The 16,320-nt window shown below is 41.4% G+C and overlaps 1 protein-coding gene across 2 annotated transcripts in view; it reads right to left on the minus strand.

The window, feature by feature from the left end:
- Nucleotides 1-235: 235 nt before the first annotated feature.
- Nucleotides 236-16,320, minus strand: part of TMEM38B (transmembrane protein 38B) — a 34,302-nt gene continuing 18,217 nt past the window's right edge. For both annotated transcript variants that reach the window (XM_090038914.1, XM_090038915.1), the window contains exons 3-6: nucleotides 13,496-13,680; nucleotides 12,112-12,199; nucleotides 9,318-9,435; nucleotides 236-4,125 (exon numbers count right to left, since the gene is read on the minus strand). In XM_090038914.1, coding sequence (XP_089895040.1) covers nucleotides 3,913-4,125; nucleotides 9,318-9,435; nucleotides 12,112-12,199; nucleotides 13,496-13,680 — 604 coding nt within the window. In that variant the 3' untranslated portion in view covers nucleotides 236-3,912. The remainder of the gene's footprint in view (nucleotides 4,126-9,317; nucleotides 9,436-12,111; nucleotides 12,200-13,495; nucleotides 13,681-16,320) is intronic.

Genomic DNA, 16,320 nt, shown 5'->3' on the forward strand with positions numbered 1-16,320 from the left:
TTAAAATTGAAGTAGTTTGCTCTGTTCCTCTGGAACATTTCCCCAAGTATTCCACTATTAAGTCCTTAAAAGCAAATATTTAAGGTCCATCTCAAAAGGGAGACACTTGTTTTATGATGTGATGTTATCTTTCCATTTACTTTTTTAAACAGAACATACGTTATTGGATAGGTTTGGGCTGGGCTGTTCTTATGTTTCTATTTGTTCAAAAAGTATAATCAAAAAAAGCAGGAAACATTTTCCACTTCTTTAATAAGAACAAAATCATCTTCACAAGTCCATATTTCATACAAAGAAAGCTATATTTTCTGCCTCAAAACTTTGTAAACTTATTTAAGAATAGTCCTAAACACATTTTCACAGATCCGTTTGGGCAAAAAGTATCCAGATGTTGGCTAATGTTTCACAGTCATACAGCAGTTCAGCAGCTCATACGCAGTGTATCAAATGCAATTATTGAACACTTGATCACAACATTAAAAAGCATCTCTTAAGAAAATGAGGCATGTAAAAGTTTTAGAAGTGTCACAAGAACAATATTTGCTGGTGCTATTAAAACATTAGCTGCCTGTTAATTTGCAGCCTGAGTATCCAAAGTCCCAGATCACCAAAGAATTGTATAAAACTGTCACCCTGTTCTATCGTCTCAGCAGTCCTTACTGGAAAAGAAATTTCCAAAATTACAAGGCAAGAATGATCTTCATTTTGTCTTCTTGGCAACTAGACCAGATTTGGGCAGTGAGCTTATTTTTCTTTTCTACATTGAAGCAACCTGTTTTACTGCACTAGGCATAAGATATTAACCAGTATTCAGATACTGGCTGATTTCTAGAAGTTCAACTCACTGAAGAAGGGACTTGTAGTACCAGGGCATCCATCTGCCCGTTTCTGTGTGGTTTTTCCCTAGTTGCCAACCCTGCAAACCAACCTAACACTACAACCGAGCCCCATGTTCTTCCCTTCATCTGCAAGTCACTTTGGCCCTTGGCAATCCTGAATTAACCATACTACCTTCAAAAAGGTATAACTGAGAGAATTTACTTAGCAATTCTGTTATTGATTCATGTGAACAATTAGGCCCAGTGTTCTCTCAGCAGATCTGGTTAGAACTAAAAGGAAGAAAAAGCATTAGTTAATTTTGGTCACTACAATGGGTACATAATTATGAAGGTTCTTCTTTAAAGCTGAGCTCATCTAAACTCACATATACCCCGAAAACTTTTCCTTCCCAATTTTAGATGTATCCATCTCAGCTACTCTGATAACTAGACTTTACCTATGGTCCCTTCTCAGATGTGGACTGCACTTTTGCATTCACATTGTTCTCTTCCCCTGGAGTCCTCACTAGACACATATTAAGTTTGTGAAAACTAGACTGTGAAGGGGAAAGAGACTGTCCGTGTGGGTTTTCCACATTCTCCCCTTCCTGCATAGCAGGGAAAATGATGCTGGCTCTGGCACGGCAGTTCCTCAGCAGTCTGAGCCTACAGATCACTGAAGAGGGTGGGGCCCGGAGGACGAGCAGGCTGGAAGAGGAGCGATGTGGCGTATGTCAGGGCCAGAAGTGGCAAAGAAATGCCGCAGAAAGGAGGGAGCCAGGGAAGAGTGCCCCAGAGCACCTCACCAGAAAGGTGGAGCCATAGAGGACCTCCAGAGAGGCAGAGGGCAAGCAGCAAGCAGCTGGAGATGATTGCTGTTGGTGTGGGAGAAAACATGCTGAGGCAGGGCGGTTGGGAAGCTGCACATGGCTACCCAAGAGAGCAGAGCCGGCTGTGCGCCCCAGTGAAGAGTGGCCGGGAAATCGCAAGCAGCTCGCCCTGACAGCTAAGCCAGCTGTGCACCCCAGTGAAGAGAGGGACACAGGAGGGCTCAGAGCTCCAACAGGACAGGCAGCATTGCAGCCCAGAGGTACATGGTAGGGAAGAGTGGGGACAGGAGCTGGGAGGTGACAGAAGCCCTGGTGGGGAAGCTCCATCCAGCTCTGAGGATTTATTTGAGCCCAAAAGGGAGAAGGAGAGCAGTCCCTCTGGAGGGCTGAGGCCCTAGAGACAAGGTGGGGCACAAAGACCCAGACAGTATCAAGGCTGGAAGCAATGACCAATGGGACAGGTATCCCGAGGGCCCAACTGGGACAGAGGGGTACAGCAGGATGCTGAAGAACCCTATAACTCAGTTTGTGGCGAGAACCTAGTGGCCACAAGAGTATACCAGTGGAGGCTGATAAGTTAATTTCCTCAGTTATTGTTTAAAGAACTGCCTTACTCAAAGCAGTGATAAGTTTAGTTGTGGGGATGCTGGCCCAGGTGAGAGAACAGCTGAGGACAAGCTGATGGCTGGAGGATAGCTTACAAAAGGGCAGCATGGGTAAGAACCTATTACCCAGGCAAGCGAACTCGTAGACGACAATGCCAGTTGCAGCCCTGGATGTAGTAAGGGTGGGGTAAAAGGGAGGTTGGAACCCCAACAAAGAAACCAAATGAGTGAGATCGCACAGGTTACCTACAAAGACTCTCCCCCAAGAAGAACATCAAGATGTGGCAGGTGAGAGGGACAACCAACAAGACATACAGGTAATGCTACCCTCACAATCGCACCCCGATGTTGTAAGGGGGTAAGACCCTAGGCAAGAGAGACCCAAAGGCCTATCATACCAACCAGTTACATAAACAAATCAAACAGAGATGCCTACCCTGACACACAGAAAACATGCACTGTGGTATTGCCACTTACATGACATCTTTTATAATCTAGAACTGAAAGACTAGCTACTAGAAATGTAATCTGCCATAATAATATGCAAACAAGCAGCAAGAAGAAGGAAGTAGTAAAATGCAGCAGAAACCAAGGGCAACTAAAAGTTCTTCCCCATTACCACCAATGAAAATTGCTACACCAGTGCTAGCTCCTAATTTATCTTCTTCCAAACAGAATCAGTTAAGGTAGCAAGACTTTTAGGTTGGAAAAAATGGATATTACTTGCAATACATCATTTCCTCTTTGTAAAAGGAAGCCCAGTTCAGAAAGCAGAAGATAATGGTGTTGCACGTAGAGGATAAGATTCCATGCAAACACATCTACTCAAAACCAAAGGAGGAAGATACTACAGATCACATACCTTAATTAAAAATGTATAAATTAGCAATGTAATATTGTTACTGCATGCAGGACAGAAGAGAAATTGAGCTTGCAAGTAACAGTGTTAACCTAAGTAAACAGGAGACATGTTAACTAGCTACATGTCCAAATTGTTTGTTTGTTTATTTTTATAAAAGTGAAAGCATTTACTTTTATTTGGCAAGTAGGAAGTGAAGCCTTTGCTTTAATTAGTTTCTAGTGCAACAAAATGACATTAATAAGAGGTATTTTTCTCATTAAAGGTCTCTTTTTGTACAATTCCACAGTTGTTCAGGGAAAAAAAGATTCCACTTTATTCATATTATGTGAATATTTGTAATTTACATAATTTAAATGGCAACTGTTAGAACCTTTCATACTTTGGAATATGGTACTTTTTATAGTTGGCAGTGCAAGTCCATTTCAATGAAAATGATGGCTGTGAATATAGTGATATTACAGAAAGGTAAAGAAAAATATTGTTGTAAGTTTATTTAGCTTTTACCATTTAAAAATTCATAAATATAAAAATAACAATAAAATTTCATTTAGTAAAATCAATACTATAAAAATCTTAATCAGTACCACTTAAAATCCAACATGATACAGATTTGCAACATCTAATTTGCAGTTTACAGAAATTACTCTTAAGGTTAGCCACCTTACAGCAGTGCAACACCTACAACTGCTATTCTTGCTGCACATATTTTCTTTAAAAGTTCTCCTTTCACATCATTTGAAAAATAGAATGGTCTTAGAGTAGTATAGCTACAACAGAATATGAAGACTTTTAGCCACTTATTCCACTTTCTTCACTTGTCTTTTCTTAGCACCATCACTGTTTCCTCTAGTGGAAGGGGTGTCACAGGATGAAGAGGTGCTAGGGGAAGATAATTTGGCTTCGCTCTTCGTGTTAGATGGAGGGTGTTGCCAACCAAAGAGCATGCGGCCCAGTACAGCTTCAAAGGGAGCAAATGGAGATATTGCAGATGGTGTTAACATCATAGTTACCTAAAAAAGAACATACCACATTAAATAAGCAAACTTCAGTTTTTCAAGCAATCTACACAGACAAGCTTGCATAATACATGTAACAAGTGCCACCCACATAAATGGTTTAGTACAGTGTAAATCTATACACTTCACTAACAATTGTCCCATTTCACCTTCAGGTTACACACTTACGTTTTCTAAAGCAACACGTTGAATGCCATGCCCACAGATTTATAGTAGCAAACAAGAACAAGAGTAATTTAGGTGTTTTAGAGCTGCTCTACAAACTTGCACCAAGCATTCAGTACTGAATTCTAGAAACCCTGTTAATTAGGGAACAGAGTTGCCCACATTCTACATAAGAGTTTTGTAGCTTCTGGTGCAATCTTAATAAAAGTAAGTGCATTTTAACTAAGATAAGCAGTAAACAATGCCAAAGTAGCTACTTCAAAATTAGACTGAAATATAGTGAATAAGCTTTTCTTGCATACATTTAATCGAGCTAAGCTTAGACACATGATGGAGGAGTGGATGAGAATGATGAAATAAGAACTCCCTGATGACAGAGGGTAGAAGAGGGGGGTGTTAATGCCCTGCTAGGCTACCAGCCATGATTTCCATACTATTACAAGAATGCTTCGCTGCTAGTAGTGTAAAGTCAAAAGCTAAAAGCTTCACAATATTAAAGAGCCATTAGTGATAAATGCTTTTAGCCATAATTAGTAACAAAGAATAATTTACCTGTAGCAGTCTTCCAGATTATGGATCTAATCCAGGACTGAACCTTTCAAACTACAAAGCCTTGCTCATGTTCAGAGGACATACTATCAATTCAAGTAAGGGCTTTGCTGAATTAAGTCCTAATTAGATGGCTAAATGAGAGCCATATGCCTCATCCTGATCTTAGCACATCTCCAATATAAACACCAATATACACCCTGCCCACACAAGCAAGCAATTTTTATCCCTAAACCAAGATGTCTGATCACAGGTGTATGCTTATAGAGGTGTAATTCTAAACCACACCATTGAAACATAAAATTTTAAACATCCCTTTAAAATCAGCTGATGTTCAGAAGTGATAGCTGTATGATTCCTCAGGGCTCCAGTATGAAACTGAGGAAGGCCTGTTGAAAGTCCCTGGATTAAGGTCAGAGGGGAGAGCAACAAGGATGATGTCATGGTGGGCTACTGCTATAAACCACCAGAGGATAAGACAGATGAGGCTTTCTACAGATAACTAGAGGAAATTTCCAGATCACAGGCCCTGGTGCACCTGGGGGATTTCAATCACCCTGACACATGCTGGGAGGGCACTACAGCACTGCACAGGCAATCTAGGAAGTTTTTGGAGAGCACTGGGGACAACTTCCCGGTGCAAGTGTTGGAGCAGCCAACTAAGGGCCATGCTCTTCTTGACCTGCTGCTCACAAACAGGGAAGAACTGATAGGGGATGTAGAAGTGAATGGTAATTTAGGCAGCAGAGACCATGAGATAATTGAGTTCAGAATCCTGACAAAAGGAAGAAAGGAGATCACCAGAATAAGGACCCTGGACTTCAGAAAAGCAGACTTGAATTCACTTAGGGAAGTGATGGGCAGGATCACCTGAGGGGTCAGTCTGATGGGGAAATGAATCCAGGAGAGCTGGCTGTACTTTAAAAGAAACCTTACTAAGGGCACAGGAACAGACCATCCCAATGTGCAGGAAGAATGGCAAATATGGTAGGCGACCAGCTTGGTTTGGCAGAGAATCTTTCAGTGACCTTAAACAGAAAAAGAAAGCTTCCAAGAAGTAGAAACTTGTGCAGATGACTAGGGAGGAGCATAAGAATACTGCTCAAGCATGCAGGGAAGAAATAAGGAAGGCCAAAACACAATTGGAGTTGCAGCTAGCAAGGGGTGTGAAGGGTAACAAGGGTTTCTACAAGTAAGTTAGCAACAAGAGGAAGGTCAGGGGAAGTGTGGATCCCTTACTGAATGGGGGAGGCAATCTAGTGACAAACAAGGAAAAGGCTGAAGTACTCAATGTCTTTTTTACCTCAGTCTTCACAGGCAAGGTCAGCTCCCAGACTATTGCACCAGGCAGCACAGTTTGGAGGTGGTGAGCAACCAACAGTAGTGAAAGGACAGGTTAGGGAGTATTTAGAAAAAGTTGGGACACATACAAGTCCATGAGGCCAGCTGCAATGCATCTGACAGTGCTGAGGGAATTGGCGGATGTGATTGCAGAGCCGCTGGCCATTATCTTTGAAAACTTGTGGCAATCAAGTGAAGTCCTAGATGATTGGAAAAGGACAAATATAGTGCCTGTCTTTAAGAAAGGGAAGGAGAAGGATCCAGGGAACTACAGACCAATCAGCCTCACCTCAGTCCCCAGAAAAACCACAGAACAGGTCCTCAAGGAATCCATTTCTAAGCACTTGGAGAAGAAAGTGATCAAGAACAGTCAGTATGGATTCACCAAGGGCAAGTCATGCCTGACCAACCTGAAAGCCATTTACGATGAGATGACTGGCTCTATGGATGCAGGGAAAGAAGTGGATGCGATATACCTTGACTTAGGCAAGACTTCTGATACGGTCTCCCACTGCATTCTTGCAAGCAAGCTAAGAAAGTATGGGGTGGATGAATGAACTGTATGGTGAAAAGAAAATTGGCTCGATCCTAAGGCTCAACAGGTAGTGATCAATGGCTCAAGGTCTAGTTGGCAGCCAGTATCAAGTGGAGTGCCCCAGGGGTTAATCCCAAGGCTGGTTTTAGTCAATATCTTTATTAACTATCTGGAAGATGGTATGGAGCATACTTTCAGCAAGTTCACAGATGACACCAAGGTGGGAGTAGTCGATATATGCTGGAGGGTAGGGCTAGGATTCTGAGTGACCTAGACAACTTGGAGAACTGAGCCAAAAGAAATCACATGAGGTTCAACAAAAACAAAGTACAAAGTCCTGCACTTAGGATAGAAGAATTCCATGCACTGCTACAGGCTTGGGAGCAAGCAGCACCCCCAGGTTCTTTTCTGCAGAGGGTACAGTGGACAATAAGTTGAATGAGTCAACAGTGTGCTCTTGTTGCCAAGAAGACTAACAACATAGTGGGCTTCATTAGTAGGAGTGTTGCCAGCAGATTGAGGGAAGTAGTTGTTCCCCTGTATTCTGCACTAGTGAGGCCACATCTGGAGTACCGTCTGCAGTTTTGGGCCCCTGTAACGGGGCCAATCGGGGCCCATCTCTCCACAGCCTGCCCACCTGTTTCTGGGCTAACCGCCCACCTTCTCTCCTGCCACACCTTGATCTTAATTAATTGAGGTGTTAATTAAGTGGGAGACTGCCCATTTTCTGCCCTGCTGCCAGGTGGCACCATCTGCAGCTCCATTCCTCCCCTATACCGCAGCCCAAGTCTCGCAGCTGACATCATGATGTTCTAATATGCACCAATCCCACACAACGGGCCCCAGAATCCTACTGTAGGATCCCAACCTAGAGTCCTCTGGTCAGGTGGTCTCATCCACCTTCATACAGGCCATGTAGTTCCCTGAAGCTATTTTTCCCCTCTCGGGTGTGGTCCCCCCAGGACCTTTGGCTACCAACCGTGACCCACCTTCAGGACAGTCGGAACCCCTGGCCCCAGCATGGGCCAGTCGAGGGTACTCTCTCATTCAGGTCGGAGTCTCTAGCCATTCACTGTCTCCAGGGGTTCCCCCTCTGGGCCCCCCTTCCCGGACGTGGGGAGCTGGGGTACCTCACACCATGACTGTTGCCCCAGGGTCTCACAGGGGACACTCACTTCCCCCCTGGGCAGCAGACTGTGGTGCTACTACCTCCGATGGAACATGAATTCACCCAAAGGTGAGGGCTAGGGGTTAAGGCACCCCAACCCACCTTTCACCAGGGTGATCACTGGCCTGGCATTTCCTGGGGGCTCCCGCACCACTGGGAGCCCCACCAGGCTACCCACTCCCAGCAGGGTGCAGTTTTAGGTCATGCCCAGGACCAGGAGCCTCCTTACCATCCCCTACAGCTCCTCCCTTACCTCCGGATGGAACTCAGGAGCCCTCTGGCCAGGCAGTGTTGTTGCCTGGCCTCCAGAAGCCAAACTGCCTTGTTGATATGGGCAGTCCTGAATCTAAAATGGCCTCATTAGGCACCTGGCGGCTGCCAGCTCCAGGGCCTTAAAGTGGCAGGCACCTACAGTGCCCTGCCACAGCCCCCCACTACAGAAAGGATGTGGACAAGTTGGAGTGTCCAGTGGAAGGCAATGAAAATGGTTAGGGGCCTGCAACACAAATTCTTAGGAGAGGCTGAGGGAAAAGGGTTTATTTAGTCTGCAGAAGAAAAGACTGAGGCAGGATTTGATAGCAGCCTTTAAACTACCTGAAGGGTGGTTACAAAGAAGATGGAGTAGACTGTCCTCAGTGGTGACAGATGATAGAGCAAGGAGCAATGGTCTCAAGTTGCAGCAAGGGAAGTTTAGGTTGGATATTAGGAAAAAAAATCTCTCTCTAAGAGTAGTGAAGCACTAGAATAAGTTACCTGGAGAGGCAGTAGAATCTCCATCCTTGGAGGTTTTTAAGATCCAGTCTGACAAAGCCCTAGCTGGAATGATTTGGTTGAGGATGGTCCTGCTTAGAACAGGGGGTTGGATTAGATGTTTTCCTTATGTCCCTTCCAACCCTAAATTTGCTATAATTCTATGATACATAAAGCAAACTTGCAACCAACTAACCCACTCTACAGCCTTGTCCACAGTCAGTAAATGTACTAAGACATTGTTTGTATAGTGGTTTAGCGAGATGATTCAACTGTCTGCCCCAACAGAAAGTACTCCCATTTGGAGCTCTCCTAAATTTTCAGACACTTGTCACATCCCCTAAACCAGACAGTCCAGAGACAGGGGCTATACCGCCTGCATACCAAAAGGACATCTCCCACAGGAGTCTGCAGAGGAACTCCATTTCCTTTGCAACTGGGACCAATTCTTTTCTGTGTGTTGGGTCCTGATGTAAATTAGGTTGACTCCATTCACTTCAGTTAAGCAACACAATGTTCATCAACTGATACTGAACAGATCTCAATTTTCCCTTTTCTGAAGAAAGTGATATTTCAGTAGGCAACCAGTTAATTATGCTTCTTGCTCTAAAGAACTGTAAACAAAATACAGTTGTGTAATTATTTTAAAATATATGCATTGTACTTCTAAATTCTTACCTTTGTAACTACTAGAAAGATGGTATAAAAGAACATAAGGTCGTGTCTCGCTATTGGCAGGCTCTGGGTATGTTGCAGTGTGAAGAGTATGGCTCCTACCAGAGTTACTTTTACAGGGCTGGAAAGCAAACATGGTGTGTGAATTTCTCACCTTCACCCTCCAACTGAAACAGTTACCTGGAGCACAAGTATTGGGTGGCTTCCCCCCCCCCCCGCAACACATACAACTCATAACTAAGGCCTTGCCTGAAAATGAAAGGTTAAAAATTTGTTGCAAGAAATTTTAAAGATTAATTATAAGATTTGTTAACGGATTAACGAAGTTATATCATGTGACCTTTCCATTTCAGAAAAAAATTGTTCGATTTCTCTGTTTTATTAACAATATATTCAGTTTGCTTTGCCTTTCACAAGCCCTTTTCTCCTCTCGCTATTAAGTGGTCTCAAATATTTGTTTATGTTCTTAAAGAAGGTATCCAACCACATCATTCTTTTTCTTCCACAAGAATTTTGAATAATTCTTTTGGCACACACAGCACAACTCTATTCCCAAATCGAGGCATGTTGCACCTGTGCACTCAACTACATTCACATTAGTCCTACACTACTTTCAGTTCAGGAACACAGGAGGCCTGGCATGTCTTTCTATAGCATTGTTTTGTGCAATACAAATGAGTCTTCAATTCAGGACTAAGGGTATAAAGGACAGCTTCTTGTGTGCTCTAGAACTAGCTTTCTAGGGGGGTTGGGGAAAAATAGAAACATAGTTTGACACCTTAAAATGTTATCTATCTATTATCCACACATAATTAGAACATGTCAATAAACTCCAGTGCATGTTGTACCAGAATTTAATTACTCCCAGGTGCAGCATTTGCATCTGCGACTGCAACACATTAAGCCAGGGCAGAGCAACCTGGGCTGGCAGGGAGATCTGGGGGAGTCTGCCTGCCAGCTGGGATCTGCTCCACAGCTCTGTCCCAACTTAATGTGCTGTGAAGGAGCTGACTGGGACTTGAGGGTGCTACAGTGGGGGGCTAAATGGCACACAGCCCCCGCACTGTAGCATGCTTGTGCCTGAACCAGACTGGTCTACACGTGTTTCAGTGCACATAACTACTCCAATGTAGGCTACTTGTCCCGGACAGTACTATCCTACAGCAGAGTTAATAAATTTACTGCACCCTAATACAGGTGCACATATAAACAGCAACTCTTTACTGCAGAGCTAGTTAGTCAGCTCTGTAGTTAAGTGCACATGTAGATGCAGCAGCCTCCACTCACTCAATGCATCTGGAATGTTTTTTGTGATCAAAAGTTCAACTTTATTCTTACATTTATATTTGCAATCCTGTGCTCCAAGACTTGTCCAATTGTTTTTCAAACCCCTCTAGATTAATGAATTTATCTTTGTAACCACCAACCATTGGGAAAAAGTTGCCATGGGTTTTCTTACAACATTTCAAGCCAGGAGGACTGGTGTGTGTCCAACTTCTCATTGTCCTGGCATACTGAACATCTGCTTTTAGTCTTTGCAATGCAACAATTTGGTATTTGCAACTATATTCTTTTGCTAAGAAATTTAAATAGGAAAGTAGCTGCATTGCATCAAACTGAGTAAAACCATTTTTCTACCAAGTATGAAAAATGTAGATCACTAGAGAGTAGCTGACACCGTAAGTGTTGAAGAGCCTTCTTTTTGGAAATAATTCTGCTCATATATTTTGAATTGCTGTTCTGTCATTCTTTATTACCAAGGACAGCTGGATGAAAACAGGATTTTGAAGTATTTACCTGTTTCTGCTGCTTTTCTCACACCAGAAGTCGTAACCCTGTTTTTGAAAAGTTATTTCCATGGAAGCTAAATGGGAAGGCACATGGGGAGGCAAACTAGTTTAAAAATGCCCACAATGGGCTTATCCGCCCTTGCAGTAGTATTTTGTGGTCTACTACTCAATTTCACTTCACTTTTTCTTCAGACAGAAGCTAAATTGTTTAATAATCCCATTTTACCCTCTGGAGAACACTAGCAGCATCTGTCTTTTAATAGAAAGATATTGCTCTAACTTAAATATTTAATAGTTGATTTGCATATGACCAGAAAGGCGAGGAATTTTTTTTGCTTGTTTGTTTGTTTTTTGGAGGGAGTGCATGTTCGTGTTCAGTGCTGAAAGTGACCAGACTCTGGGAAACGGAGATCATCTACTTACTTTCAGAACCACAGATCATCAGAAGAATCATATACTTCATTCATACTACCCTGCCACACTCGATTCAGTCAGAAACACAGTAAATGAACATTTTTAGAAGACAAGAATTTTTGCCTTGCCAATTCAGACAATTGCCAATTGTAATGAGCTGTCTTTGCAAACTGACAATTTTTCATCTGGACACGCAGGCTTTGGTAACACCCATAGTCTCTCCTGCCTTTTCCCCTCACAGCATACTAAGGACTTTTTGTATCGAGTCCCAAGCTTGTGATGGGATGCCTTATGGCTGTACTAGAGAGCCTGAAATATTCTTGCAAACACTTCCAGACAAAAAACTTCTTGTCTTGTTGTCAGCAAACCACAAGGGACTGGACTCTGTAACCCAAGAGGTCTCTTCCAGTCCTGTGTTCCTATGAAGTGATATGATGAGTTAATGGTCTCAGAGAGGTCAAGCAAATAGAAAAGCTTTAGACTGAATTTATAAGCAGTCTCCTCACATTTATTTTCAAAAGCTCAACCAAGGAAGTTAGCCTGAATGTGGTTTTCAAAATTATTCTTGTTGCAATATGGTTATATCAACTTACTAAGACATCTTCAGTAGCTCATTACTTTCAGGTTTCCAGATACCTCTCACCAGCTGTTCAAAGTTAGAGATTAAGCCACCACCAGCTCCTGAAAATGCAATAAGGTAAAACATGTCAGTACTACCATCTTCATGATTTAGTAGCTAGGAGTGCCCTTGATGAGCAGCAAAATCCCCCACTAACTTCAGGGAAACATGATCTGGTGCCAGAAATGAAGATTTAGACAAAGATTAGTTGAAACTTTCAGTGGTAACTTGCTTAACCAGTTACTAGTGTCAGACACCATAAAGAACCAGTTGCTAAAAACCTCCCCTTTGAAAGTCAGGTATTATAAGAATGGGCACACAAAATAGACGCTTAGACACATCTGAAGTCACTAGTTCATTAATTTAGGGCATTGTATTCCATTTATTCAGAGGAAGGCAGATTTGAATTTCTACACAGATCTTACATTGTTGTTATACATGAGGGCATTTCAAAAAGTAACACCAATTTCAAAATAAAATAACTGTGTAATGATCATTTGCTGGACCACACCACTTCTATACATAACTTGCAAGTGATGGGTGCATTTGGTAATGCCCCCATCCATGATCTCCACTGCTGTGTAGTGTTACCACTTATTGCACACGAAATCGTTTTATTTTGAAGTTCACATTATTTTTCAAACAACCTCATACTACAGTGACCTCTGTATTCAAAGTCTAAGCTCTCCATTATGAGAAGTTAAAGTCTGAGGATTATAAGAAACATATGCATAGATTAATATACTGTGGAAGAAAAGGAACAACTGAAGTGTTGCAGTCCGACTGGTCAATAGGTTTTATGATCAACTGGGACAGCAAAAGTTGCAATCACTTCCGGTTACAACTTGTCTTTACACTCCTATGAAGTGCAGAACTTCACTGAATACTCCTGGCTATAGAGTACTAACATTGACATTGAGTTTTACAATAGATTTCTAGATATGATAGGTAGTTTAGGAAATAATTACACAAACGTATCTGTTTATCAAAAGTCTTAAGACATATAAGAAACGTTAAATAAAGTAGCATTCCAGCCATTCAGAAATACAAGAGCTTTAAGAGCTATTTTAAAAATACTGTTCAAATTACATAGCAGGCCCATCAGTTCTTTTTGCCACTGACCACTCATCCTTTAACCGTGACAGACATGGCTCCCTCCAAAATCATTAAATGCTATTCCTAATGTGAGCAGAGAAATTGCTACACTAGCTTTCCCTCCCTGAGAGGGCAACAGTTTGTGTTTAAGGCAACATCCCTGCAAGACAGGATACAGTGATACAGCTAAGACTAGAGAGCTGGTTATGTCAGTATAACTTTAAATATCGCAATTCATCAGAACAAGTTATTTTATATACTACCTCTAGCCCAGCCAACAGCTACCATGATAAGCCAGGCATTTTTGTAATGGCTGTTCGCATGTGTGATTCCACCCGTTATCTTCCAAGTTCTAGTCACTTCTTTCATTCCTGCAACCATCAGTCGAAGAGGCAGAAAGGAAAAGCATCGGTAGAACATATCTTGTGGGCAATAAAATACTAGATACCTGAAATTTAAGAGAAAGTTTCCAATTATTCATTAAAATCTCTTCACTAAGTGTGATCTCATGAAATTGTTTCCCTACAATCTCTTAAGAGGCTTCATTATAATAGACAGCACACTGAAATGTTCTGCAACTTAGACAGTTTTTAGTTGTAAATATATACATACACATATAAAAACATATATAAATTTCCAACATACCCATTCAAAAGACTCCTTATTACATATAGTCCCTCACATCGTTAGTCATATTTGCCAAGGCGCCCTTAATTTGCCCTAGAACAAAGATTAAAATACACTTCTCTTCACCAACTATGTTCTTTATTTCTGTCCAGCTTCAGTAGTTCACAGTTTAAATTTCTGAGTTTTTGGTTAATATTATATAAGAACATTTACTTACATTCTGATACTTAACAATTATCGACAGCAACACAACATGATACAACTTTAGCAAGACTCTCACCACTTGTTACTGTCAATGCCAGCTGTGAGCTAAAGCTGTCCTCAAACGCATCTAATATCTTATTGTGACCAGCACCTTCTTAGTCTGTTTAACTTCTAGATTTTGTGGCTAAAAGTTCTTTATATTTTAAAAATGCTTTAAATGAACCTAGTATACAGTGTTCATAACTTGAACACTAAACTACAATCGGGAGCTTCACTTTATCAAGAATGGGCTTGTTTCCACTGCAAACTATTTCCACTGCAAACAAGATGGTCTCAATGTAGGTGGGCATCCAGGATAGTCAGGATTGCCTAAAACAACAGAGTTTGGTTGTTTTTTTAAGAAGCCAGTAAGATTAAAAGCTAGACAGATCCCTATGCAACTAAATCTTCATTTTCTTAACCCTTGCAATCGCTTCTAAATATTTGAACTGTAGTATTGGTTTATTGGCACGTATCGTAGATTGAGTTCCTTCACAGACATTTGGCATTTACACAGAGCCAAAGACTCCAAAGATTTGTTGTTATTGGGTTTTTGTAAAGTTTGGAAAGAGAACATCTACCCATTTTTCTTGCACTGCAAAAGGAAGTAGAAAGCATTTGAGGAAGAGGAAGGCATCTTCCTGCAGGTTTTGGCTTCTCCATCCTGTCCTGTCCATCTAGGATCGAGAAAACAGTTCAATTCCAGCAAAGAACTAACCTTCCTCCTTCTGCCTCCCCTACCAGCAATCAGAGTTCAGCCCTCAATTGTGTCATTTAGATTAGTCAAAGGTAACAATAAAGAAAGTCATATTCCATAGATTTCAAGACCTATGAAGGCATGACAGACTTGTGGCCTTGCAAGGAATTGTGCTTCTCTTTATAAGGAGGAGCCAAGTTACTACCTTCCTAAGAAAGAAGTGGTCACAGAAAAAGCAAAGCACCACCTATCAAAACACACTGTCCTTTCCTGTTAGGACAGTTGTACAAGTTCCCCAGAGGCTGGATCAGTTTCCCTGTAGTTCACATCCAGGTCTACCTCAGGCAGCAATAAAACACCAAACTGATTTAAGTGTACAACTCCCAGTGTAGCTAGTTTAAAGCACTGAATAAATGAATCTGTCAGAACAAATTAAAGAAAAAGATAGGAGAGAACATTTCAACATTTAGAAGGACTTCCTATCTCTTCACTTGAAGACATTAATGTGTATTAATGCATTGTCACAAGTTGCATTACTGCACATTTGTCCAAATAAGTACTGCTGAATCCACTTTCGGAACTGACTGATGGTCTTCTTCCTCACATAAGGGAACTATTTAATTACTTTTAAGTTATGCAAAAAAAGTGACCATACTACGTTGCACAGGTGTAGATGCAGAGCCACTACTGGGAAAGGGGGTCATGAATAGTCAATGAATTAAAAACTTGGATACTAAATGCCTATCGATGCCCAGATCTTCATCTGAAGTTGGATTAGGAGATGGATATATTTATACACCTTTGCCTTCTTCAGTGAAGAGTTCTGAGAAAAGGCAACAACTCTGCATGCCACTATGGTCAACCACAAATAATCACATCTGCACTGAAACAGATGTTAAGCATGCTAAAGGGCTAATAATCGAAGTAATATTCAGCTCAGAATGATTTTGTTCCACCAAAACCTTTTTGTAACACTTTAACAAAAAACTGAAACCCAACCTGCGTGTAGTTTGTATAAATTAGGAGGCAAGCACTACGTGTTGCCACTGCATTTCCAACCCATTTGATACAATTCAGCTACCTCCAGCCAGATAGAGGCAATGCTTGATCTTGTTTTACTGTGCAGATGTAGTCATAAGTCACATAACTCATGTAAGTGTCTTAATATTCATAACTGTTAAATGTTCACTTTCATGGCAGCCTCGTCACATTGATGTAACCATGAGCCTGGCAAGTGATTCCTTTATACAGGCATTATTCTGCAGAATGACAGTGTTTACACTTCAGATGTACTGAAAAAAAACCTAATCTATTTTGTAAAGGAATGCAAATGCATTTTACAAAAAAAAAAATGCAGTTTTACTTTACTGCAAAGAAAAGTTTTGACTTAGTATTTTACACTACTCAAGCTATAAAAATAGGCAGACTTAAATTAAGACTGTAGATTAAGTATTCTGTAGAAAAGTGGTATAGTTATCCATAGTACTACTCCTGTTATTTTCCATGCTCCTAATCTCTTGT

This window comes from Crocodylus siamensis, chromosome 3, assembly GCF_052110815.1.
Source record: "Crocodylus siamensis isolate JL-2025a chromosome 3, ASM5211081v1, whole genome shotgun sequence".
NCBI classification, from domain to species: domain Eukaryota; kingdom Metazoa; phylum Chordata; order Crocodylia; family Crocodylidae; genus Crocodylus; species Crocodylus siamensis.